Genomic DNA, 26,862 nt, shown 5'->3' with positions numbered 1-26,862 from the left:
CAACACATTTGGAGAAGCAGCTTTAAGAGAAACATATCTGATCTTTGACAGGTTGATTACATAAAAGAAACAGAAGTAATGCTTTAGAGAGATTTGTATTTTTTTTAGAGTAGTAAGATTAGATTGAACTCCACATGCAATTCAAGCTTCTTGAAATAAAAGATAGTAAAATTTGAAGCGAGGATTTCTGAAACAAGTTAGCGGAAGTAGAACTTCATGGCCATAGTTTAAGCCTGAGGGGGTAAAAAACCCTAAAGGAACAGGAAACTCAACAACAAGAAAACCTCCACAAATGAAACTACAGAGACCTTGTCCATATTTCTAGTCTCAATAGTAGATTATAATGCTATCAAGGCAATTATTTCCTTGAAATTTGTCCACTCTCTCCACATACATGAAAATATATGCACACACTTTACTTTTTTTGAAGTGTATATATATATACACATACACACATAAAGTGTATATACATATAACACATGTGCAATCAGCAAGTCCAGTTACAGAAAATGTTGGCAGCAATGTCCCTTAACATACACTGCCGGAAAAAAAACGTGAGTTCTATTTTTGAAAAAGCAGAACCACGCTTTTCAGATGAGCAATTTTTAGTTTAAACTACTTCAATTATAGAATCATGTCTCTGCAGATCAACTCAGAACATTGCCATCCTGCATCAAGTTAAAATTCTATGTACAGGAAAAATGTTTGTCATATCCTACTACTAGTTGTCCACATACAACAATATGGGTAAATATATTTCAGGTGAACCTGGTGTTTAATGGTCTGCAGTCAAGTAACAGGACCCTTTTCTCCAGTTTGTTTTGCAAGTTATTTTCACTTAAGTGAAAGTTTAAATAAGCATGCATTCCATTACAGCCTTAGCACAATTACCAAAGTTCCTTCCTCATACTCTTCTTTTTTCAAATGTAAACTGTCCAGCTTATCCTGCAATGAATTTCTCTCTTGCGTAAGGGAAAAGATTTGTTCCTTTAATGCTTGAAGCTGATCACTTTCTCTACAGTTATTTTCTGATTTTTCTTCAGCAAGCTGGTCTCTCTCTGATGTGACGATTTTTATTTCTTCTGTCATTTGTGTTATCTATAAAAAATGTGCAAAGACAGTATTTCCATCAATTCAAAACCAAAATTAAGTGCAAAAGTTGTTTGATTCACTCTGTTACAGTATTTTTAACATCAAACCACTGTCACCAAATTACAAAATCTCCAGAACTGACTCTTTGGCCTTTGTCACCTGTTTTATTTTAAATGGTAACCTTTTAGCAGTCTCTTCTGCAATATTGGTTGGATTTTTATCTAGAAAAAGTCTGAGAGGAAGAAGCAAAATAAGAAACACCTGCTGGATTATCTTTTACACATCTGTTCCACAATATGCAAATCCTGAACTTACAATCATTGACTTACTGGGTCTGACAGCTTATATAGTTCAAGAAAAATCCAGTCTCACATGCTACAGATTCTCCTTCTAGAGAAACTGTTCCACTGAAGGAACTGTGTAACAAACAATATTCTCAGAACCCTTCTTTGTCAGTTGTTGAACAAACAGGCACAAAACCCAGTGGATCAGTCTTCTGCTGTATGTTGGGAACTGAGCTGCCGTTTATAACCATGTGCTATACTTCTCACGTTGACTGAGTGTTATAAACCATTACTCTCCTTCCTATGTGTACGTAAGTTCTCTTATTCCATTTACCATCTAATGCCACCACTCAAATCCACAACCATGGGGCACACCAGTTAAGCAAAGGTTTGTCAGAGTGTACATTACACAGCTTGAAGCTCTACAGAACAGGTTAGCAACTGGTAAAGACTTGGATCAGACACTACTACTACTTTCTTGCCCACTGTCTACCAAAGGCCAAAAAATTTTCAAGGGACAAGCAGAAGAGACTATAATCAGAATAACTAGGCTTATTTTCAGTGTTAGAAAACACATTAAAAGCATTTTTGTTCTTAATTACTACATAATGTTTTACCCGCATTTCGAGTTCTTTAATGGTTTTCCCTAGCGCCTCTTCAACACTCAGAATCCGAGATTCTTTTTCAGAAATATTTTTTTCCAACTTCTTAACAGTGTCCTGGGATTGCTTGAGAGAACTCTGTGTATTTCTCAGTTCTTCATGTGCCAAAATATTCTTTAGAATAAGAGGAAGAAAATCCACAAAAGAAAACTCAAGTATTTTGCAGCTTTAGTAAGCACTCCTTGATTAAGAAAAAAAACTAGACCACACAAAACCCCACTCCCATGTATATTTCATTATAGTTTATAAGTGTTCTTACACTCTTCCCCTTAACACGTATGGTCCATTTCTATAAAGGCAGAATTCCTACCATTGAAACAGTGTCCTTTATATCCTCTTTGAGTTGGTCTGCCTCAGCTTGGAGACACTCCTCTTTTTGCTTCAGGTAATCTCTTTCCTGGGTTAGAATTTTTACTTCTTCCCGACATTCAGTAAGCTGCTGAAGAACTGCTTGGATCTCCGAATCCTTGGCCTCCAGTTTCAACTCCATAATCTTCTCTTGCTCTTTTAATTGCTCCATTTCATTTAACTTCTGCTGAGTCTGAATAAAATCTTCTCTTACCTCAAGAAGTTGTTTGTGCTCTGCCGTCTTTTCTTCCAGTTCTTTCATTTTGCTAGAGAGCTTTAGTTTGTAAAGAAAAAGACCAGACACTTTCATTGTAATGTAAAACTGCATAACGTGTACATGTTCTCACGGAATCTTATATTAGCTTAGAAAGCATGAGAGATGCTAGCATTCAACAAGAGAATAAGAAGTTCATAATTCCACTTTAAGTCACTGCTTATATTCTTGCCCACACTAAAAAAAGCATTCATTTATGAAACCTTCCTTGGTTTCTCCTTAGCAGCAAAGTTTTAGTGAAACATAACACCACACATGAAACTGTATCATAGCTTTGGAATTATTGAATTAGGAGTTATCAAACCCATAGCTGGAATATGACAGCCATATCAGTGCCAAAAACCTTGTCCAAAGCATGCATCTTTAGTTCTCTTCTTAAATGCTTTTTTTTTCTTTTCTAATTGCCAATTTATGCAGTGATTCTCTTTGGTTTGAAAGATCATCTGTTCTAAACAGACTCCAGTTCCTCATAAGGAAACTATGTTTCTATGACTTTAGATACAGTAAGTCATAGCAGCATATTTAAAAAAATCCTTGCACAATAAAGATATAACTGTAGAATGGGAAAAGAAGAATTAAAAGGTCAAGTACAGAAGAACATACAGCCTGGATTAAGACACACATTTCTTTGCCTATGAATAAAAAAAAGACTGTTGAGCAGCATAATTCTGTACCTTTATACACCTGGCACCAAATAAGTAATATCCACTCATGCTAGAGGAATTTCAGTGAGCATTTTAAATGTAATTTATACCTGTAAGACTACTTCTCAGAAAAAGGCTTTTTTCTTTCTTTTATATTGTGAATGAATTCCTCACGTGTTATCTGCAAAAAGGATCAAGCTGCCACTGACCTCCAATTTCACTTCATCCAAAGTTGTTTTAGATTCTTGTAGTTCTTTAGACAGAATATCTATTTGGAGCTTCATTTGTTCGTTGTTTTCTGACACAGCTGCATGTTTTTGCTCTAGTTCTTCATGGAGCTGTTTAAGTGCCACATATTCCTGATCAGACTTTACACGTTTAAGTTCTACACCTGCTAGATCGTATTTTGATTTTCCAATTTCTTCAGTCATATGCTTAAGTCTAACTTCATTATCAGCTACTTCAGAAAGCAGCTTTTCTTTTTCCAATTTTAATAAGCGTATCTCCTCACATTTTTCAAGAATCTGCCAAGAGAAAAGCAATATTAATAGTATTTTCTAACTCAGTATTTTTCATAGTTGCATAATAAAAAACATGCTCATATGCAGATATAGCAAGTGAAATACAGGCAAACACACAGCACTAGCACTGTACATTGGGTTTTGCTTTATTGGGAGGGAGCTGTCCAGCAAACAATCCTTCAGAGAGAAGCAAGACAGACAATTCCCTTCCAAAACCTTGAAACATCTCTAACACTTCAGATATTCTTTATATATTTCCTTTTTCCTATGTTTGAGCTAGGACTGGACTGATACTCCTCGCTGTAACTCCTAAACTGAATATTTAAATGTATCAATACTTTCTTCATGATTGTAAAGTTGTTAACAGCTAATTATGCTTTGTTTATTAGTGGAAGTAGACCACTGGAAGTGTTTGCAACTTCTTGCAAAGCATTCATGAGTTTGAGATTACTTGCCCTGGATGATTTTCACTGCACATACTTAGTAGCAGGTATTTAAGAATAAAGAAACCTAGAAAGTGTTTGCAAACAAACCCTTTAAGACCCATTTATAGCAAACAGTCTACTAAGCCCTGACCCGCCATGAAACAAAAGTTTCCTTACAAGTTTTTTAGAATTTGCAAGTTAGAGATTTAACTTCAAGCAGCATTTCTGCTAAGAGGTCTTGAAATTTTCTCTTTGCCCAATTAGACAAAAATTCAGTTTTAGTAATTCAGTAATTTAGTAATTCAGTAAACCAGGATCAAACACCATTATACATACACATACAGTTATCAGTGGTGACCATAGCAAATTGGCAGGCAAACGCTGGACTAGAAACTCATGTTAATTAGAGTAGGACTTTGTGACCTTAAATTTATTCCTATGTGCAAATATTAAATACCTGAGGAATCATAATTTAATGAACTTACTTGTAAAATCTCAGGTTATTTGATTCAAGACAACTTTTGGCTTTAAACTTTCATATCCAATAGGCCTCCATTAATCCTTTACCAGTCAAATACAATACAAAAACATGGAAAAAGTTAGATTTTTTTTGTTTACCTCTTTCTGCTGTATCTCAGCAGTATTTGGTAGAGACTGAAATTTTGATAGCTCATTTACTTGTTTTTGTAGAAGTGTATTCTCTTTCAACGCGTTTTCTAGTTCTCCTTTTAAGTCAGCTGTCTTCTTTTCCAGCTCCACAAAAGAGAGCAGATCTAGAGAATTAACAAGTTTAGATGTATAAGTGAGCATGAGAAAAAAATGTGTTTTAAATTGAGCAGAAGATTTACAATGCATTCTGGATGTCATATCAGTATAATTCTAGAAAAGTTTATTTTCCAGTGGACAACAATTAAAAGATGAAACTACTGGTCTGAGTTTGGTCATCACTTAGGTTAACATAGAGTTTATTTTAGATTCTCCCAAACAGCCTTCATTAACTTGACTGTCTTTGTGCAAAACACAAATCATTCCGTAAGCTGCAGTTTCCCAAATGGTTCAAGAAAGTGCTATAGCAGTTACTATGTGCCAGCAGTACCAGACACTGTAATATTTTATACTGACAGAAGCTCAAGTATTTGAGAAAACAAGAGCCAAAGTCTTCCCCATCCCGCCACCATTACAGGGAAGAGCAAGGAGAGGGGGAAAGCAAAGAAGCACCACCTGAAACAGTACCTTTTGGAACTTTACCCTCCATCAGTGCAGTTAGCCTTGTGTTTTCTTGAAATACAGACTGCAACTCTTTCTGCAAATCAGCTTGCATTTTTTTGTAACTGGCTTTTCCTGCTTCTATTTGACTTTGATAGAGTTGAACATCCTTTTCCATTTGCTTATAATTATTTAAGAGTTCATTCTTCAGAAAAACAAAACATGCAATTCACACACAAAATAAAAGTCTACTTGCTTAACATTTAAATATTGCATGTGTCACATTTCTCATTGTCACTCTGAACAACTGGGCCTCGATTAATATGGCAGAATAAATCATGGTTTAACTGCATCCATGTCAGAATCCTATAACAGAACATATCATGCCTTAGAGGTCAGGGCCATAACTACTTCCACTATTTTGTCTTTACTCCTGCAAAGCTCACATTAAGCTCCATCTCACTTCTCTGAGGTTCATGTCTCTTACTCTCTTTTGTTTACTGGTAGACTTAGGTTTGACATCTTATGATCTAGTAACTCCCGAAAGACTGATCATCTGCACGCTCTCTCTCTACTGCTAAACCTAAGACTAACCACCCACTCCTGTGGAAGAAGCCTCCATTTTTTAATCTATCTCCTGAAGACCTGTTTTCCATGAATTCCAAAATAAGAACATTACTTGGAGCATGAGTCATTAGTTTTCTGCAAGCAGCCTACCACATCTTATATTTATCGATTGCCTTCTTCACTAGTTTGGGGGCAAATAGGCCCTTAACAGCATTTTGTACAGCTATAAATGCAGTTCAACAAGTACTTGCCATCTTCTCCTTCAGCTCCAAATTTTCAGTTCTGAGGAAAGCAGATTCTTTTTTGGCATCCAAGGCTATGGTTTCACTGTCCAAGAGAGATTTATTCAGCTGCTGAATTTCCTCAATTAACTTATCAGAGTCTCCCTGAAGAGATAAGCACTCAAAGAAATCAAAATATATACAGCCAGAACAAAACAAATATGTTCATTATAATGCGGTTAAAATGTAAATACAGGTTCAGAAAACTGGGTAAGTTTAGTCTAAAAGGAACAGTAGCAAACTTGTTTGAAAGACAGGATAAAGAGCAGCATTTCCCATAGCTTTACTTCAGAGTACTGCTGTATGATAATATAAGAATTAGCATTTTAAGCTTTGTAAAAAAATTCGCTAACATTTGTAGGGAAGCAGATATCAATTACACCAAGGTTATACCACAATTTAACCCACCTCCAACAAAACCAAAACCATCTCTCAACCCAGCAGAAAATTAAAATTTACCACTGAAAAAGATGTCTCCTTTTCCGCTCCTGCTTTCTGTAATTCTTCCACACGATTCTGTAATATGTTTATTTTTTTCTCTTTCTCTGTCAGCTGTTCCAATTTGGCATTTATTTCTGCCTAAAAGTTGGAGAAAAGGGAAAAGGAAGATTCTAGTGCTCAGTTTGGTTTTTCAGGTAAGAATTGAACAAAAACCTGCTTCTCATGTAGTAAGTATTCAGGGATTTTAGGCATATCCTCCTTATAGCTGTAAAACTAACCACAGCCCAAAGATGTCTAGGTTGTCCCCAGCAGATACAGTGTTTCAAGACAAACCAACCAAGCACATTTCATACAAGTGTTATTGCATGTAAATTCATGGACAGGCTCACCTCAAGTTCCTCATTGTACACTTCAGCATTTGAAACTAGATTCTTTAAGTTGGTAATTTCATGCATTAGTTGTATCTGTGGAGCAAATTGAAGCAAAATTGCAGAGGATGTTAGAAAGCACCCACACCAGCAGCTTTAGTTGCCAACACCATGAAAATTCGCAAGGTTCATCTTGTATTTTCTTTTCTATTAGAGGGCAAACATATATACACATGCATATATATTTAAACAGCTACAAAGCAAGCTGCTACATATTCTTTCAAACTGATAGACGAGATGCAAAGCTGTTTTAGCTTCCCAGTAATTAGAAGGGATTCAAGTACAATTAAACTGCAACAGCTTGAAAAGCAAGAGCAACGTGATCAAAGCAATTAATGCAGCTACGACACTTCAAATTCTATTCAGTTTAAGCAGCTTTTTATGTCACAATGCATATATCTATTCACTAACACACCAAAACTGAGGTAAAGCGAGCCATGAACGCATTCAGTGGCATCCTCTGAAAGGAGGCACAAGACTAGAAAGAAGAGCATTTCTAAAATTGAAGAACTCTTTTTTTTTTTTCTTCAATCTTTGTAGATAAGCGCTTACTGTAAAACTTTTCGAACAAGTAGTTCTGTATAGTCACAAGCGTAGGTAAGGAGAAAATCCAATCTGCAATTTTAACATCAGTGAAAAGCTTTAAAACAAGTACTCTGCTGTGAGTATTTCTATCTAGTTAAGAGTATAGAGAGAAGAAAAACCGATTTGTAATCTTAAAATCGGAGGATGGTTGTACAACATACGGTACAATACTACTGTCAGAAGTCATTTATTGTTATTATACAGAATAATGGTTTTCCTGCATGTATCTGTGGTGATTTAAATTGTCGGATTTCAACTAATGTATTTAGTGAAGTATGTGAACTTTCAGTATTGCTGTAATGTAGCTGCTACATGGGTATCAACATATGCTTACATTTTATGGATTGTCTTCAGATACACATCTGAAAACATGAATAATTCAAAAAGCAATTCTTGTAATAGAAGCTACTTTAGAACATTGCATCTGTTATTAGATATACAAAAGCTTTGCAGGGAAAACTGTGAGGATTTTAAGTGCTGGCTGACAAGGAAGACAGTAAAATTATTCTAGCATACAAAGGGTCTTCTAAAAAGAATCTCAAATACTAGCTAAACTATAATCTACTATAGATCCATTTTGCTTGAGATCCATAAATCTTTGTAGGGAACACACCAGAAATGAGAGTTGATCTTGTTAAATTGAAACCTGAAACAATGACACACAAAGATGTAACTTCAGCTTCAACCTTAATTTCATGGTCAGAGGACATTACACAGACTAGCACGTACAAGTAATCTTACAGAGAAGGCATCAGGAAATAAATGGAAGAATACATCCACGTCTCAATATCTCAAGTTGTTGGTTTTGGAGTTTTGTTTGTTTTGTTATGGTTTTGGGGTTTGTTTGTTTTATTGTTTGGTTGGGTTTTTTCTGCACTGTGATTTATTTCACAGTCTAGCCCTTGGGCAGCTAGAGCATAATACAATAATACATATTTTAAGTTACAGAACCAGAGCATAAAACATTTGGACAAACAAGGTACATCTCCACTAACAGCACAAGGAGGTTAAGAGAACTGAAAGTCAGCATTTCTTGTATCGTAAGTTATCCAGTAGGTAGATTTACCTTTTCTGACCTCCTGGCACAAAATACAATGTTTCTGTTTTCCACAGATATTACTATTCACACTATTACTTTTAAATATTTTTTTACTGGGCTAGGTATGTTAAAAGTTAATGCTCACATAGTTCAGTAGATTACCAAAAGCCAAAGCTATTTTGGATTGTATACCAAGATGTTTTGCATAAGAAATATGTGAAATATAGTTTAGTAACCATACTTTAACTTCAATACATGTTTAATCAGACTTTAATATGCAGCTTTCCAAAAATTTAAGTCCGAATTTTACACTCAGAGTAAATGCAGTTTATATCCTGCGTTCATTCATTCTGTTGCTGAATGTAGCTTAACATGATCTGTTTGTGAATGAACATCCAACTATACGTACATTGAATAAACTCTCAAAAAAACATTTGAGCATAGAGAATTCTTATCTCTCTGTGCTTATTTCAATACACCTTACCTCATGATCTTTTTGTGTTTGTTTTTCCAGTGCTTCAAATTCATCCATTTCTATTTTTTCCTTCAGTCTCTCCTTAATTTCATTTATTTCTAGTTTCAGCTGCTCATTTTCCAGTACCAGGTTATTAAAGTTAGCTTGCAAGACATTGACCTCATTTACAGCAATATCCTGAAGAAGCACAAGAAACTTTAGAAGTTGTTGCTGCAATGTCAGATGTATTTCTAGAAAATACAGAACAGACTTACTTTTTCTAGTGCTAATGCTTCACAGAGCTGCACAGATTCTTCAAAGTCTCTCTGAGTCTAGAAAAAGAATCACTCTCAGTTAACTGATTGACAAGATCGAGCAGGTTTAGTATTATATTGCTTGTTGCTTGTCTTTTCACAGCTAGTTCTGTTTAAATGCCAAAGCTTACCGGATCATTCGCCACAAAACCCTTAGAATTATAGAACCACCCCACAAATTCAGAGAGATGACCAAGAGACTTTCTAACTAGTTATAATAATTCTTTAGACACACAGAAGAACATTGGTGTTCTACAGAAGACCAGGGCTGATCTTACCGAGAAAGATGTAATGTATACGCATGGTATTAGACAATCAAAGCAGATTATAATAATACCCAATTCATGTTAGGTCCAGCAGTCCATTCTACATCAGAAATTTGATCAGGAACCATCAGACATTGGTTGTCATGTACAGAATTCTCTAACATAGCTGAAAAGAAAGATGTATTAAAAAATAGAGTAGCAGTAGATTTTAAACTGGACTTCAAGAATTATTTTCTTATCAAAGAATTTTATCACATTGGAAACAATCATTCCATGGCAAAGATGTAGCACACCGAGTAGGACTTCTGAATCTCATTATTTTGTCTTATGAAAGGGAACAACACTGAACTCCAGTCCATATACTTATGCTGACCATCTTTTATCACAAGTTAATGAACACTAAACCAAATCCAGAATATACACTTAACTGCAGACTAGGAAAAGCGTCTAAGTGTCAGAGAAAGAACCACCCGACAGCATCCTGCAAGATTTAAAGAAAAAAGCACCCCAACGATCCACACACAAGCAAGAAAGCTTGACAGATAGGTAATAAGGCTGTAAGAAGATGCAGTTCAGCAACAATACTGTCCAATTATTCTCTTGTCTGCAGTTCAACTTTCTTTGTCCCTTGCTCCTCTAGTAAGTCCTTGATTTTTTCTGTATCTCCATCTGATCTTTGAGTAATGACTTCTCTATTCTGGTTGACATTTTTGGAAATTTCACACCCCCCTCCTCTTTAGGGGGGAAACACAGTTTGGATGGATAGTCTGTGTTCAAGAATAACTTTGGCTACTTTTACAAAAAAAAATGGGCATTGGGGTAGGCTCCACGGCAGAAGTATTTGTAGACCCTGCCTTTTACCTCACAGCTTTTACCTTTGGTTTTAACAAATTAAAAGACATGCAGTTTTGTTTGGGTTTGTTTGTTTGCTGTGGTTTTTTTTTTTTCCTTTCTTTCTTAAATTGTGCTATCAGAGTCAACTTATTCCCTTTGGAAAACTATGTAATGCTTGCAAAGTTATCCAACAGGAATTTGCTAGACGTCATTTCACCTGCCTTAGTAAGATTTATGCTTCCACTTTTAAAATAAAATGAACCTTATTTCCAGCACAAGAACAGCCAGTATTATTGTGTTAAAACTGCTTCCCTTCCAGGCAGCATTCTTTCCTGGCAGACAAATGTAATTTCCTTACAGGCTACAGGTAGTTCTTTCAAAACTGGGTTCATAGAACAATTTGAGTATTACAGTGCCAACTAAATGTAGCTTTCCTATTGTTAGCAAACTAATTTGCTTTTTAACTTCTATTTATTAAAAAGGAATTATTTCTCATGTCAAAGCTGCTTTGCAAAGTTGGTTTTTTTTTTTGTTTGTTTTTTTTTTTTTTTTTTTTTTTTTTTTAAAGTTACTTACAATCCTCCATGTCTGGTAGTGCTGACAGAGACATTTTCATTTTTTTTGTTTCAGTCAGCCTTGGTTTTTCGAACTCGTCAAAATAGCTCACATTCGTCTGGTTTATTTTACCAGGAGCCCAAGTAACTCTTCTTCTTCTCTTGGCCTTTAAAAACGTATTTACAGAAAAAGTGATACAACCAAAGCACTAAGTAGAGAGTAGATGTTGCATTAGGCTAGTTCTGTAACAGTACCAGCAGCTAACTAGACAGCGTTTTGCAGTTTCTTCAAAATTAAACTATAGCATAACAGTTTGAAAGCAAAAGACTCTGCAGCCTGTTCACTGCAAGGCAACATTGAGTTAATACTAACCCAGAAGTTATTTTAAAAGTTACCCCTTTAAAAACAGGAAAAATTATGTGAAAATTGCCTATCAAACTTTTTCTTCGTTGTCAAGATAACCCTATGTATTTAATATTGCCTTTTGCAAAGTATTTCAGAGTTAACAAATAAGATCTAGAACAGGTGCTTACTTTAGCCTTCTGATTTGAAGAAAAGGAGGCAGAAGTCACCAGCATCTCAGTTAAGTTTCGTATCCTATCTTCCTGTACTTTTTGAAGAGAATTTTTTTCTTCCAATAGCTGGGCCAATTGGTCTTTTTCCATTGCATGAATCTGAGTCTTTGAAGACACCTTCCATAAAAAGAATATTAATCAAACTGACATTTTAAGAGCACAAACTACTCCTACAGAAGAGACACAATTGCTAATATTTAAAAACAAATACACACATATATTCTTTTGAGTCTGGAAGAGCTGTCTTTAAAACTGACAATTTAGTCTACAGTTTACATGTAGACTTCGTATTTAAAGGAGTCAAAACCACCAAAAAGAATACAGCCTCAGATTTTTCTAGGGACAAAAAGAGTATTCTTTCAAGTATAACATGGTTTAAGATGATCTTCCTGTGGTGCCAGAAGCCTGAAGCTCTTTGAGAACTATGATTCAATTGTCAAATAACAGCAAGCTACTCTATTGCATCTGGTCTCTTATGTGAAGTACTGAAAATTTATGCTGTTGTAAAGCAGCTGCATTACAGTAGCTAGGTTTTTTGACAACTTTATTATAAGCTTACAATACTTTAGAGTAAGTTGAAGTTCAAATCGGATTCTCCAACAAACTATTCTGTACTTAAGTATTTTCCTTGCTACCTACTATCTCAGAAGATAGCAAACACACTTCTAGGTGCAAATTGATACTGCATATTAATTCTCTTTAAAAACAAGACATCAGATTTCTTTCCTTAAACCTCTCCCATGACTATTTTTTTCTATCTAAAAGAACAAGAAGGCATCTTTTGATGATTTAATTCACCAAAACAGTATATTCAGAATTGCGACTTTCCTGTGCTTTGCCTTTTGCTCCTCAACTCCTTAGATTTTTGGAGAAAGATGAACACATGAAAGACTACACTGCTTGGTGGGAAGTCACTATTGTTCATTTTCTAAATGTATCTTCTGCCTACACGTGATGTAAGGTTTGCCAGTGATCTTATGCAGTTGCAATTTCTTGCAACTCAAACTGAAGTTAAGCATCAGTAAGGTGGAAAATATTAAGTTGGAATCTTTAACTGCAATATAAGTTGTTGAATGTCAATTAATTATTCCTTTTGATCTGTTGCAATATTAAAGTATGCTATAAGGCACAACAAAGTTCTATTTCTTAAATACATTAACCTACATAAAGAACGCAATTCAGTTAGTTGATGTCATTTAGCGTTAGCTTTCACATAGGCATGTTGACTATCATCAGTGGTTCTAAAAATCCCACCACCTTTTCAATTTCTATTATCTCAATAGAAATGACAGATACCACTTTAAACAGTTCAACTATCCCTCCAAATTTAACTGGTTTTGGTTTAAAACAGAACATTTCCAAATAGCTATCACCACCAAGGATAGACTAATTTTAAAGTTTATTACATACTTCCTCCAGCTGCTTTTTCAAATCCAGAATTTCTTTGCGATATCTCTTCAGGAGGGCATCATCATCAAGTACTTCATTGACTTTCGGAGTATTCTTCATTCTTTTGGCTGTATTGGCAAACTAGAATAATATTCTCTCATGGGCAATAGTTAGAGAACAAATATATCATAAGACTTATGTCTCATATTTCCCAACAGAATTAAAGGGACAGTTTACTAGATAAAGAGTAACATAACAAAGGACACAAATATTTACATTTGCTTATTTCTCATGCGTTCTAAGCTTTGACAAGGCAAGTTTTCTTTGCTTAATACCTAAAAATTGAAGCCTAACATCTAAGCAAAAATATACCAAGTTATTCTTTATTTAATAAAAAGCTCACGAGATCACCAAAAAGGAAGACAATCCTACCTAAAGAATACAGTTCATGAATAGTCCAATTACTTCCCTTTCCGTAGGGCCTGTCTAACACCTTGTGTTAGCAAAGACTTGTAGTTCTGACAGTTTGGAAAAGGCAAGTGAGAAAACAGGTTCTCTACTGCCTGCAAGGTGAGAGAATGAGCTTTGCTCCAACTGCCAGAAACCTCTAGTTAGACAATCTAGTACATGATGACTGCTGCGAAAAGATAGTGTGTACAAACAAATATTCCAAGTTCCAAGTCCACAGAGAACCATTAGAAGATTCAAATGACTACAGATCCAGTAGATTACATTTTCCACTCCAACATGTCTACAATGAAGCCCTGAGTCAGAAAGCAGGTGAGAAGTTTTACCTGAAGAGTACTGAGTGTTTCATCAAAAGAAACAGGAGTAATTGTACAAATAATAACCGTCTTAGCATTTCCTCCAAGGGAGTTCTGCAGAATTCGAGTCAGCTTGCTGTCTCTGTAATTTATGAAGCTGACAAAGCGAAAGAAAAAATAGAGAAAGAATTAATATTTCTGTACAGAAAAAACAAGATATCTTCTTTTCTAGAAGTTATTCTAAATAGTTACCTACATAAAATAGGATTATCCACAAAGGATTTTAATTTCTTAGTTTATTGGTGACTTCTCTTAAAACAGGTATACAAACACAAGTGCTTACCCAGAAGGGTCATCACAAAGTTTTTTAATAACTTGACCCAGAATGAACAAGCTCCGGTTTATATTGCAGCCTTCTTTCAGTCGGACACCTAGATATCACACAGTAATTTTTTTTTTATTATTGAATTTTTAAATTTTAAACAACATTAAGATATATTTTCAATGTGTCAAGCTTCTGTGCTATGTTATGCTCAGAAGGATTATCCAAGAGTTAAATCTCAAGTGTCACAATGCACTATGACCCATCAGCAGCCAGTATCAAATCCCTTATAATAGCTGAAATGTATCAAAATAAGATAGTAATCTATAAGAAATAAACATTAATAATCTTTACATAGCAAGTAGCTGAGGCCATAGGAACTTTAATTTTGTTTCTTGTTTAAATTTTGCAAATGCCCATATTTACATGTGTTAAGTATACTAAGCCAGCTTTAGATACAACTTTTGGGTTAGTTATTCCTTGTAAGAGTGAATATTAACTTGCTTTCCTCTCTGATAACTTTTTTTTTGTTATGATAAAGGCATTTTCATGCAGCTTCATGTTGTCATTTTTAATAATCAAGTTTCCTCTGAGCTAAAGAGCGAGCCATCTATTCACTCTTCATGTTTACATGAGTCCCTGCAAGGTTCTAATGATTTCTTTGCTATACGTGAATCTTTATTGGTTCATCTTCATTCTATTAGTTCAGTGCATGACTGTTGCTGGACCCATTATTGTGGGAAAGGCATACTATCTAATTTACAGCATTTTCAGTATTTTGCTGAGTAGATTCTGCCCTACCAAGTGGAAAAGTAACACAATAGCACATAGATCAAATAATTTCCTTTCTACCATAGTCTCTCATAAGGGTTAATTAACAGAAGTGGTCATCGGGAGAGCCTCATATAACACTCACCTTCAGATCCTGTTTGACTAGCTCTTTCACTGCCTGCCAGATCTACCAAGTTCTGCAAATTCATTAAATATTTCACAGGTTAGTTCTGAGGCAATTTAGTTTTAGATCCTCTTAATTCTAGATCTCTCCTAAGAATTTCATAAGCTGAAGTTACACTTGGAAAAAAACAAGAGGTCTGTAATTATTGGAAGCAATCCACAGCTGCTACACACATACAAACCAATACTTTCAAGGTATGTAAGGACATGAAATAAGTTTGCATGAACTCTCTTAATACCACCCTGAACAGTATTTCAAACTTGCACTGCAATTCCCCTTACCTTCAGTAACAAAAAGGTGGGCTGACCCCACCTGGGCAAACAGAGCCCGGTATTCCATACCATGTGACGTCACGCTGGGTTCCGGTGGGGGTGGCGGGGTGGGGGGAACTCACTCTCGCGGCTTGGGAGCGTGCGGCGCTGGTGCGGTCCGAGAGAGTGGGTCTGTTTCTGTCGTGTTTTCTCCTTATCTGTATCGTTGTTGTTCCTGTTTCCCTCTGTTTGCTGTTCTGTTAAACTGCCCTTATCCCGACCCACCAGTTTCTGCCTCTTTCTTTTCATTCTCCTCCGCACGCCGGTGGGTGGAGGGGCGGCCGCGTGGCACTTTTGTTGCCGGCGGCAGCCGAAACCAAAGCAGTTGCTAGTATATGGAATATCCTAAGAGATGCTAAGTGGGGTTACTTCTGAAAAATTCATCTTCTGGCCATTGCAGCTGTAGCCCACACATTCTTTTAACAACTAAAGTTGAGGATAAGCGAAGCCTTAAGCTTACCCACTTTAAAAGTTATTTCACTGGGCTTGTCAGCGGTCAGGAACTGTGTGTAGGGGTCAGGAACTTGTCAGTAGAGGAAGCTGCGTTTAACAAAATGTAAGAGCACTCTGACAATAGCTCCTTATGTTCTTGACAAGGGCATAACATGCCCCAATCCAGCATGAATTGTCTAGGAATTATTCCCATGTCAGAATTCCCTTTGGTGGAAAGGTATCCTCTAGATAACATCCCAGGAATCTCCCTCTACACAGATAAGAAACACAATTTTGCTTAAGAAATATCCGATAGAAGAAGTTAACAGAGCATGCTTGTAATATCATTATAAAGTACCATTCTTCTCTCAAACAAGCAGTAACAGTAAATTCTCTAATGCCTTTTTAATAACTTCTTGGAGTACAGCTTACCAAGTGGGATACCATCACTGCTCCATCACAGTTTGCATTTGCAGGGTCACTTCGTTCTCTGCTTTCAATGATCTAGAGGAAGAGGGTGCAATAAAGTTTTTGTTACTTCAAAAAGAATAAAAACCCTCCAAATAGTGAAACAGCTTTTACCATTCTGAAGATAGTGTGAGAACGGCTGCTGTGTTCATTCATTTTTGTTTCTCCATAATGGCGATTTTCTGTAAAAAAAGCAATATTAGAATACTTCTGCTTATATTTTTATAAACTAGAGATAACAGACAAAAAGTACAATCTTAAAACTATCTGAAAAATATTGATTTCTGAATATGATCTCAAAGAGATACCCCATGATTCTAGGTATATCCAATTCATCAATGCTTTTCTAATATAGTAGCAACATTGGCTAAACAACTTACTTTCTCCTTTTCTGATCCATTCCATAACTTGTTCTGGGGCAACCACCACCTCTTCAATCAGATCTTCTACATACGTATTCCTCTTAAGAACAAGAACAGTAATAAATTTTACTGAACTCTAAAACTCACTTCAACACATTAAGTTAACATTACCAGCAATTATTATAGTGTTTTTTCCAGTTTGCTTCCTTCTTAAAATGAAGCAACATCAGTTGAATGTCTTTTTACTCTGAACACAAGGAAGGGGAAAGTTTTGACCTTTATCAGAACTGTAGCCTGAAGGCACAGGAATCAAACAAGAGAGATCTAGAAAGGTTCCTAAAAATAAAACTGGTAAAGGAAATATCCTTCTGGACATTTTCTGAGAGAATTCAGAAGCATCTTTCTCAGTAAATACTGTAAGATCATAATCATACAACTGATAAATATCCCTTCTTCCCAAGTTCCAAAAGCATTGATCATTTATGGCATTGAAAGAAAAAAAACCACCAAATGCAAATCACCAATTTTTACTATTTACTACAAAACTTGATGTAAAGAAACTGAAGATGGTATTAATATAGATTTATTTTTCCCTGCTGATCATAGTACTGAATAGTTCCAGTCTGATGGTTATTCTATGATTACAATAGAAGAAAAGTGTATCTACTTTGTAGATGATATGAAGATGGTATTAAAGTAACTCTGTATATCTGTTGAAGACTTCTAAGACATTGAGCTAGAGGCTTAATATCATGTTTGTAGAAATTTTATTAGCTAGACAGCTCCCAAATATTCACTGTCAAAGTTAAATAAAATGTACTATCCTGGAAAAGTTCAGGGATTACATCTACACTTACAAATATTTATAAAGATAAACCAGCAACAGCAAGGCCAACTTCACTGTTGTTATTCTACTACATCAAGTGTCCTTCAGTAATTCTGAAGATAACAATTACACAATTTGACACAGAAAAGTTTTCAACTAGATGCCACTGAAGGCTCCTATGTTTTTTCACTACTTCTTTTACTCCCAGCAAATACAATACTTACACTACGTAACATCCACTTACATTAACATCCTCACGAATTCCCAGAGGCTTCTTTTTCCTGATATCACAAAGCAAATCCGTAATGGTTTCATTGTAGATTTCCATGTAAGAAACCCTTAGCAAGAATTCTCTGTCCGGAATCTGATGTCCAAAAACACAAACAAACAAAATCCCACAGACTACTCAATGAACACCTTTTAATGTAAGCATTCTTAACTCAAAGTTATATGTTTAGATATCGTTCTACATATTTCTTTCCCCTCATCCTCTTTGCACATTAGCATCTACCAATACAGAATCAGTTTTCTTCTATCCCACCTCTTTCCAGCTGCATTAATGGTATATCACTTTTAGTAGGCTACAAGAGTAAGATAATTGCCCTACAGAAGCATGACAATAGTTCTCCCACTTAAATGCCTTTTCCATATCCGATTTCCTGCTGCTTAGGCTCTTTCCTCTCTCGTGTATCTAGTCTCTCTCTGCTTGCTTAGATTTACTTTGCTACTACTGCTTCTTCCCACGCCTCCCTGGTAGGGAATAGTGCGGTGAGGAAAGGCTGCACAATGGACTCAGGGACTACAGCACCACGGAAAGCTTTCTTGGCTTTAGTTACTTTTATAGACCCCCCCTAGTGTACTCTGCACCTCCTCAAAGGACCAATGACCATTTCACATAACTGACAACGATTACCTGAAATCCTCAAGGCAGAAGCAAGTGCTCTGCAGATGATGTTTTGGAAATCACTGTATTAACTTACACCTTATCCTTACTTCCTACTAGTATTGAGCAATTAGCCTATGATTCTTTTGAAAGCCTGAAATAAGTAAATTTAGTGTCATATTCTTCCCATTAGAAGAGTATTTAATACTGTTAAGTTTTTAAAGTTTTAAAATGGCAGAACAAACACAAAACTTCACATTACCTTATCTACCACATTAACGAGTGAGCATCTATTTCTACTTGTAATCAAGGTTTAGCATATTTGCAAGTTTAACAACACCCCCCAGTTTTGTTCTGATTCGATTCCAACTAATAGAGTCTGATTATCTCTTTTTAAACCATTCACCTTTGCAAGGCTAGCAAAGTAACCGCAACATATGGTCCAATACAAATTAATTTCTTTCATAAGCTCCTTGACACCAAAATTAACTTTTATGTAACAATCATGAATATTACTAGTCCTTTCAGTCACTTCAATGTAATGGAATTGCTCACCTCACAAATAATTTTGAAAACATGTTGAATTGCCTTAGGGATAACGCCCACAGAATCTTCATTTCCCATCATTGTGTATGTCTTCCCTGAAGCAGTCTGTCCATAAGCAAAAATTGTGCCTAGAAAGATCATTAAATTTTACTAATTATTTATGAAATACATTACAAGCAGGATTTAAGCAGTTTTAAAACTTACCATTATAACCTTGCACAGCTGACTGTATAATTGGAACAGCTACACCTTCATATAACTGCTGAGTGCTGTCACTCGAGTGAAAGACACGATCTTAAAAAAAAAATTACAACAAAGCATGTGAACCCATTGTATTGCAAGTCAAAAACTAGCGGTCATCTTACTTAGTATTGCTGACTTCAAATCCAATAAACGGGCATCAGATTGTTTGTAGGATAATTCAAACACAAAAAGTAATTGTGGCACTACTAATACAGGCTTTTTTTTTTTTAAAGAAATATTAAACACAGAACCAAGAAAGATACAATGACCACACAACAGACAAGTCAAAAAACTAAGAATGATGGATACAGTTAAATACTCATCCCATTTAATCCTAACAGCAGTTACAGCCAGTTTATCTATGAGGATTGTAAGCCCGACAAGACAGGCTACTTGTTAAAACTCCCAGCTTGGAGCGTGCCTTTATAGAATCTATAATTTGGGAAAAATCTTTGTAGCAGCTACATTTGTATTAACAAGTAGAGAGGATCAGGAGGAAGAGACTCAAAGTGATGCAGTTAGTTATGAGAACCTAACATCCACACTAGGCACTTTTCTAGTTTGGGTTCCCCTACCCTCTTCTCCCTAAATGCTCTGGACTAGCCCTTGTCTAGTCCATTTGTAACTGGAATACATATGAAAAGAATCCAGCTTGTGTTCCAAACCCACACTACAGCATAAGCCACAACAAAGAAAGCAATGTCCATCAGGAAACTGACTTCCAAATCACAGTCCTGGTACTGACTAAAACAGAAATCCTGCATCCCTGATTGCACTCCCTCGAAATTATAAAGTTGGGAAAAAAATTCAGGGACGTTGCAAAAAGCTAAGGTCATTAATGTTAGCTGATACATTCAAGGAGTACAGTAACGAAGGCCCACGTCAGCATCAAAATAAAATGACTGCTTGTATATTCTTACCGTAACTAAATACCTTTGTACCATTCACTTCGGAAATAGTATTATTCTCACTTTTCCAGTGGAACAACAATTTATCTTCTAGAGCATTTTCTCTATTAAAAAAAAAGGAGAGATGTTCGGTTAACTTCACTGGGTGAGGACTCAGCTCCCGTGAGGCGTGTCCGCCCCTCACCGCCAGCACCTCCATGCCCCAGGCCCTCGCCAGCCCCGGTTATCCCGACTCTCCCCTTCCTCCACGGCGACGGGCGCCGCGTTTGCGCCCCCGCCTCCCCCCCTTCGCAGGCGGCTGGCGGCGGTCCCGGGGGCCCAGCTGAAGGCGAGGGGGGCACAACACCACGCAGGGAAGCCAAGAGACGCGACAGGCCGCAGGCAGCGCCGCAGCCTCCCCTCAGGCAGGCCGGGGGCTCGGGCGCGGCCCTCCGGGCCAGACGGAGCCTCACCTGGCGATGAGCGGCCGCACACGCACGCAGACCGTCACGGCTCCCTCGTCCGCCATCCCCGCGGAGCGGCCCGGCCCAGCCCGGCCCGGCCCCGCGTCGCCCGTGACGGGGAAGCCGCTCGCTCCGTTCCCGCTCGCTCGCACCCAGGCCAGAAACGCACAGGCCCAACCGCCACCGGAGTTTGAACTTCTCCCGAGGACGCTTCCTATTGGCCCGCGCAGACCATGCGCCACGGCGGAGCGTACCACTCTCCAAGAGCTGACGGGGGGAACGGGGGTGGCAGGGAAAGTGTAGCGAGGGGCAGGTGGCTGAGGCGTCCCGCGACCCATCCCCGCCTGTCGAGAGCCCTGCGATGGTCGGCCGCTCTTCTCGGAGGAGTCCGCTTTGCGGTGCCGCCTCACGCGGCAGCAGCGGGGCGCCGGCGGCGGGGAGGGCGGCTGCCAAGGGCAGCCGGCAGAGAGCAAAAAAGGCATCATCCCTGCACGGGTCAACTAATTCATGACTTATTTATTAAAAGTACTGTTGTACTAGTATAGAAGGTATTCACTTGAGCAATAAAATGATTCTGATCGAGCACAAGATTGGGGTTCGTGAAGTCATTCACCACAAATGGCGCCCGAACGTGGGTTTTCGAACATGAAGATATTCGAACATAAAGATATGTGGATATAAAGATATTTGGATACGAAGATATTTGGAGTTGGAGATTATTACCAGTGGTGAACCACAGCTGGGACCAAGAGGAGAGACATATGCACGCATGCGCACACACAAGAGGAGACATCACCCTTCGCTGGAACGATTGAGGTGAGCAGCTGCAGATTTATAAGATGGGACAGTGAGCTACAAGGGAGCAAAACCTCCATCAAGAGATTTTACAGACAATTTTGAAAGAACAAGGGTCTGCAGTACCATTTACAAAGTTGGTTAAATTGTTAGTTTAGATAAGAGGCTATTGCTCGTGGTACCCTTCTCAGTTTCATATGATAGCTTGTTGTGGGCAAAGCTGGGGGGGGGAATTGCAGATGAAAAAAGACTTGCGGTTTGAAGTCCCTGACGAAATCATTATTACTTGGAAAACAGTGTATTCAGGTTTAAATGCTCTAAAACCTGCAGAAACTGTCTTACAAGCATCAGCTGCCCCTCCTCCGTTCTCACAAAAGCAGGAACAGACGGAGCTGCAGTCTTTTGAAACATTTAGTCCTGCGTAGGATGAAACCCCTAACTCAACACAGGGAATGCGGGGGGTAGATCCGCTAGAATCTGACGACCCTTTTGATCCCAGAGAAATCGACACCGAGGATGGACCTGATTTATACCCGCCGCTAACTCCGGTGAAGGTTACGGCAACCCCCGCCCCCTCAGCAGATGAAATTTTACAGGCACAATGACAAAAATCGATATCGCGTATGTCACTTATTAACCCCCCCCCCTTTTGCTCCTAAAACGCTCCCTTCTGCTCCTACACCCCCCTCTTTGGCTCCTACACAGCCTCTGACTCGTACGGGACCACTGAATGTTGTCAGACGGTCGAACGTATTATTAGATAAATGTAGGATTGATGCGCTCTGCAAAGGAGATGTTTCCATCCTTCAAGCTATGCCTGTAGTATATAAGCCTAACCAAGCCCCAGAGTATGCTTATTTACCATACGAGGTTATTAAAGAAGTTCAGAAATCCATACAAGAATATGGTCTCCAGGCTTCGTTACTATGAACCTTATACAGGCTATAGGAGAATCTTAACTCATGACCCCTTCTGACTGGCAATCAGTACTTAGCAAGCAAAAAAAACCTGCTATTGTGAGACAAATTGAACAAGAGGAAGCCGCTGAGATCTTGCTATTTCAGCTTGCAACCAAAAAAGGACAACAGGGTCCCTCTACAGCAGTCGGTGTACCCGACCTGAGATCAAAGCAGGGTGAATTCCAGCCTAAAACCGCGCAGTCCCTCCGACATAGCACAGCCTGCAGCGCCAGCAGTCACCACACCAGATGGGTCAGCGAACCTTACACCTGCTGGGGCACACGGCCCCCCGCGTGCCACGCCTTCCTGCCGAGCCAGTGGGCTCCCCTCGATCGGCAATCAGCGGCGCAGCCTGGCCCCCCTTCCCTGCCCCTGACGCGACCCGGAAACGGCGCGGCAAGAACCGTTTTCCTTATGTTCAAGCCCTTGGTTGGAAAAAGTGTGTACAATTCACTTACTGCAGTAGAATTCCTTGTGGACAAACAGCTGGCATTAGGTCACCTGGTACCATCTACTAGTCCATAGAACACCCCTAGATTTGTCATTCCAAAAAAAGTCTGGTAAATCTGCCCCGAGGCATGATGAATAGCCCTATGATTTGTCAGATAGTTGTGGATGCAGCACTAAAAGAAGTGCGGCAATCTTTCAATCAGATCTACTTATATCATTATATGGATGACGTCCTCCTTGCTGCTGAAACACAACATGTGCTGCTCACTGCTTTCGCTAAATTAGAATCGTCATTAAAGATCTTCGGTTACAGACAGCCCCAGAAAAGGTGCAGACAGAGCAGCCCTGGAAGTATCTGGGATGCTGAGCGAGCTGGCGGATGTCATTGCTGAGCCACCCTCCATCATCTTTGAGAGGTCCTGGAGGACAGGAGAGGTGCCCGAGGACTGGAGAAAGGCCAATGTCACTCCAATCTTCAAAAAGGGCAAGAAGGAGGACCCAGGGAACTACAGGCCAGTCAGCCTCATCTCCATCCCGGGAAAGGTGATGGAGCAGCTTATCCTGGAGCTCATTATCAAGCAAGCGGAGGAAAAGGTTATCAGGAGTAGTCAGCATGGATTCACCAAGGGGAAATCATGCCTGACCAATCTGATAGCTTTCTATGATGGCATGACTGGCTGGGTAGATGAGGGGAGAGCCGTGGATGTTGTCTACCTCGACTTCAGCAAGGCTTTTGACACGATCTCCCATAACATCCTCCTAGGGAAGCTCAGGAAGTGTGGGCTGGATGAGTGGTCAGCGAGATGGAATGAGAACTGGCTGAAAGGCAGAACTCAGAGGGTTGTCATCAGCGGCGCTGAGTCTAGTTGGAGGCCAGTAACTAGTGGTGTCCCCCAAGGGTCAGTACTGGGCCCAGTCTTGTTTAACTTCTTCATCAATGACCTGGATGAAGAGTTAGAATGTACCCTCCGCAAGTTTGCTGACGACACCAAACTGGGAGGAGTGGTGGATACACCAGAAGGCTGTGCTGCCATTCAGCGTGACCTGGACAGGCTGGAGAGTTGGGCAGAGAGGAACCTGATGAGGTTCAACAAGGGCAAGTGCAGGGTCCTGCACCTGGGGAGTAACAACCTCATGCATCAGTACAGGCTTGGAGCGGACCTGCTGGAGAGCAGCTCTGCGGAGAGGGACCTGGGTGTCCTGGTGGACGACAGGTTGACCATGAGCCAGCAGTGTGCCCTGGCTGCCAAGAAAGCTAATGGGATCCTGGGGTGCATTAGGAGGAGTGTGGCCAGTAGGTCGAGGGAGGTTCTCCTTCCCCTCTACACTGCCCTAGTAGGGTACTCTGTCCAGTTCTGGGCTCCCCACTTCAAGAAAGATGAGGAGCTGCTGGAAAGTCCAGCGGAGGGCTACGAGGATGGTGAGAGGACAGCAGCATCTCTCCTATGAGTAGAGGCTGAGGGAGCTGGGCTTGTTCAGCCTGGAGAAGGCTGAGAGGGGACCTAATAAATGTTTATAAAGATCTCAAGGGTGGGTGTCAGGAGGATGGGGCCAGTCTCTTTTCAGTGGTGCCCAGCGACAGAACAAGGGGCAATGGGCACAAATTGAAGCACAGGAAGTTCCGTCTGAACCTGAGGAAGAACTTCTTTACTTTGAGGGTGACGGAGCACTGGAACAGGCTGCCCAGGGAGGTTGTGGAGTCTCCTTCTCTGGAGATATTCAAGACCCGCCTGGACGAGGTCCTGTGCAGCCTGCTGTAGGTGACCCTGCTTCGGCAGGGGGGTTGGACTAGATGACCCACAGAGGTCCCTTCCAACCCCTACCATTCTGTGATTCTGCAAAACTTTTTACTTCACGAGTGTTCCCACAACCGTCGTGTATTGTTGACCAGGTCACCACTCTTCATGATCTACAAAAATTATTAGGAACAATTAATTGGGTGCGACCCCTTTTAGGCATCACAACTGAAGAGTTGTCCCCTCTATTTACCTTGTTGAAAGGGGACTCAGATTTGTCATCTTCCAGGAGATTGACACCACAAGTGAAAACTGTCTTGCGGAAAGATTTGGATAAAATCGCAACTTCCTTTGCCTCCAGAATCAATGTCAAGTGACCAGTAGATTTGTATAAAATTTATGCTTTTTTCCAGCCTTCTGCTCTTTTAGGTCGGTGGTGTGCTAACGAGCAGGAGTTGAAGACTCTGGAATGGATCTTTCTGTCTCATATGCCCATGAAAACATTAACCACAAAGGTAGACATGATAGTGTCCTTAACAGCACAAGGTTGGAATCGTTGTCAGCAATTGATAGGACGCGATCCTGATACTATTTACCTGCCGCTGGCTAAAGATGGCTTTGTGGTATTAAACAGGGAATCCTTATCGCTGCAAGCCGCTCTAGCTGATTATTGAAATGACGTACGCTATACCCTTCCACATCATAAGCTGTTACATTCCCTCTCTCGAATTCTGTCGCAGCCAAAGAACCGCTGTTTTCCTGTTCCTGTTAAAGGAGCACGAACAGTGTTTCTGGACGCATCAGGGAAAACACACAAAGCTGTGGTTGTGTGGAAACAAACAGATTCGTCACGTTGGCAATCATCTATTGTAATCGTTGAAGGATCCACACAAGTTGTTGCACTATCAGAGGCCTTGCACGCCTTTGAATTGCTTTCGAATGAAGCACTCAGTGCTGTCACAGATTCTGCAGATGTTGTGGGTATTGTTCAACGCATTGAAGATGCAATGATAAAAGAGGTCAATAACAAACAACTTTTTTCCTTGCTATTGAAATGAGCTACACTACTTAAAAATCGTGTACATGTATATTTCATAATGCATCTACGGTCACACACTACTCTACCAGGACCAATAACTGAAGGAAATGCTGTAGCAGACCAATTGACAATGGCAGCAGTACTGCCGCGCAGTTTTGAGCAAGCCCGATTATCTGACAACTTCTTTCATCAAAATGCCTCTTCCTTGCGTAAACAATTTGCTTTGTCTCGAGGGCAAGCCGCAGAAATTGTTTGCGTGTGCCCTGGTTGTCAATGTGTTACACCCATATCATCATATACAAGAGTGAACCCCCGTGGTTTACCAGCTAATGAGTTGTGGCAAAGTGATGTTACACATGTATCAACATGTGCTCGACTGCATTATGTACATGTTAGTGTGGATACTTTCTCAGGATTTCTGGTAGCCACTGCACGTACGGGAGAAAAGGCACGCGATGCGAAACACCACTGGCTAAGATGTTTTGCCACTATGGGCGTTCCAAAAACAATGAAAACTGATAATGGTCCAGCTATGTTTCGCAGACAATTTCTGTCTTCCTACAGGACCGGGGTACACAACATGTTACACGTATACTGCATTCTCCCACTGGACACAAGCCATTGTTGAACGTGTCCATGGGACCCTCAAAGCTATGGTAAATAAACAAAAAAGGGGGAATCCTATGGGCAGTGTTACCCCACAGGAACAGTTAGACAAAGCATTATATGTACTTCACTTTTTAAATCGTTCTGATCATCAATTATTTACAACAGCAGCTGACCACCAATTCGGGATGGTCCCTCCGTTTGTGGCTCGACCAAAAGTATGGTATAAAGAATTTGGGGAATCGCAATGGACAGGTCCTGCGGAACTAATAACGTGGGGAAGGGGGTACGTGTGTGCCACCGGAGTTTGAACTTCTCCCGAGGACGCTTCCTATTGGCCCGCGCAGACCATGCGCCACGGCGGAGCGTACCACTCTCCAAGCGCTGACGGGGGGAACGGGGGTGGCAGGGAAAGTGTAGCGAGGGGCAGGTGGCTGAGGCGTGCCGCGACCCCTCCCCGCCTGTCGAGAGCCCTGCGATGGTCGGCCGCTCTTCTCGGAGGAGTCGGCTTTGCGGTGGCGCCTCCCGCGGCAGCAGCGCGGCGCCGGCGGCGGGGAGGGCGGCTGCCAAGGGCAGCCGGCAGAGAGCAAAAAAGGCATCATCCCTGCACGGGTCAACTAATTCATGACT

The 26,862-nt window shown here is 39.7% G+C and overlaps 1 protein-coding gene across 1 annotated transcript in view; it reads right to left on the bottom strand.

Annotated features, from left to right (window-relative positions):
• The window catches only part of CENPE (centromere protein E), a 38,357-nt gene extending 17,583 nt beyond the window's left edge, over positions 1-20,774 (bottom strand). The window contains exons 1-26 of the mRNA XM_075421430.1: positions 20,657-20,774; positions 20,217-20,308; positions 19,258-19,347; positions 19,063-19,181; positions 17,869-17,988; positions 16,817-16,898; positions 16,551-16,618; positions 16,401-16,472; positions 15,187-15,238; positions 14,292-14,379; positions 13,979-14,105; positions 13,206-13,325; positions 11,754-11,912; positions 11,242-11,386; positions 9,903-9,997; positions 9,527-9,583; positions 9,282-9,449; positions 7,135-7,209; positions 6,764-6,883; positions 6,275-6,409; positions 5,484-5,661; positions 4,869-5,023; positions 3,514-3,828; positions 2,349-2,660; positions 1,994-2,152; positions 892-1,098 (exon numbers count right to left, since the gene is read on the bottom strand). Coding sequence (XP_075277545.1) covers positions 892-1,098; positions 1,994-2,152; positions 2,349-2,660; positions 3,514-3,828; positions 4,869-5,023; positions 5,484-5,661; positions 6,275-6,409; positions 6,764-6,883; positions 7,135-7,209; positions 9,282-9,449; positions 9,527-9,583; positions 9,903-9,997; positions 11,242-11,386; positions 11,754-11,912; positions 13,206-13,325; positions 13,979-14,105; positions 14,292-14,379; positions 15,187-15,238; positions 16,401-16,472; positions 16,551-16,618; positions 16,817-16,898; positions 17,869-17,988; positions 19,063-19,181; positions 19,258-19,347; positions 20,217-20,308; positions 20,657-20,712 — 3,366 coding nt within the window. The 5' untranslated portion in view covers positions 20,713-20,774. The remainder of the gene's footprint in view (positions 1-891; positions 1,099-1,993; positions 2,153-2,348; positions 2,661-3,513; positions 3,829-4,868; positions 5,024-5,483; positions 5,662-6,274; positions 6,410-6,763; positions 6,884-7,134; positions 7,210-9,281; positions 9,450-9,526; positions 9,584-9,902; positions 9,998-11,241; positions 11,387-11,753; positions 11,913-13,205; positions 13,326-13,978; positions 14,106-14,291; positions 14,380-15,186; positions 15,239-16,400; positions 16,473-16,550; positions 16,619-16,816; positions 16,899-17,868; positions 17,989-19,062; positions 19,182-19,257; positions 19,348-20,216; positions 20,309-20,656) is intronic.
• Positions 20,775-26,862: the final 6,088 nt, after the last annotated feature.

The sequence above is a fragment of the Opisthocomus hoazin genome, chromosome 5 (assembly GCF_030867145.1).
Source record: "Opisthocomus hoazin isolate bOpiHoa1 chromosome 5, bOpiHoa1.hap1, whole genome shotgun sequence".
Taxonomy (NCBI): Eukaryota; Metazoa; Chordata; class Aves; order Opisthocomiformes; family Opisthocomidae; genus Opisthocomus; species Opisthocomus hoazin.
The sequence above is the reverse complement of the archived record's forward strand: the minus strand, read 5'-3'. Positions and strand labels throughout refer to the sequence as shown.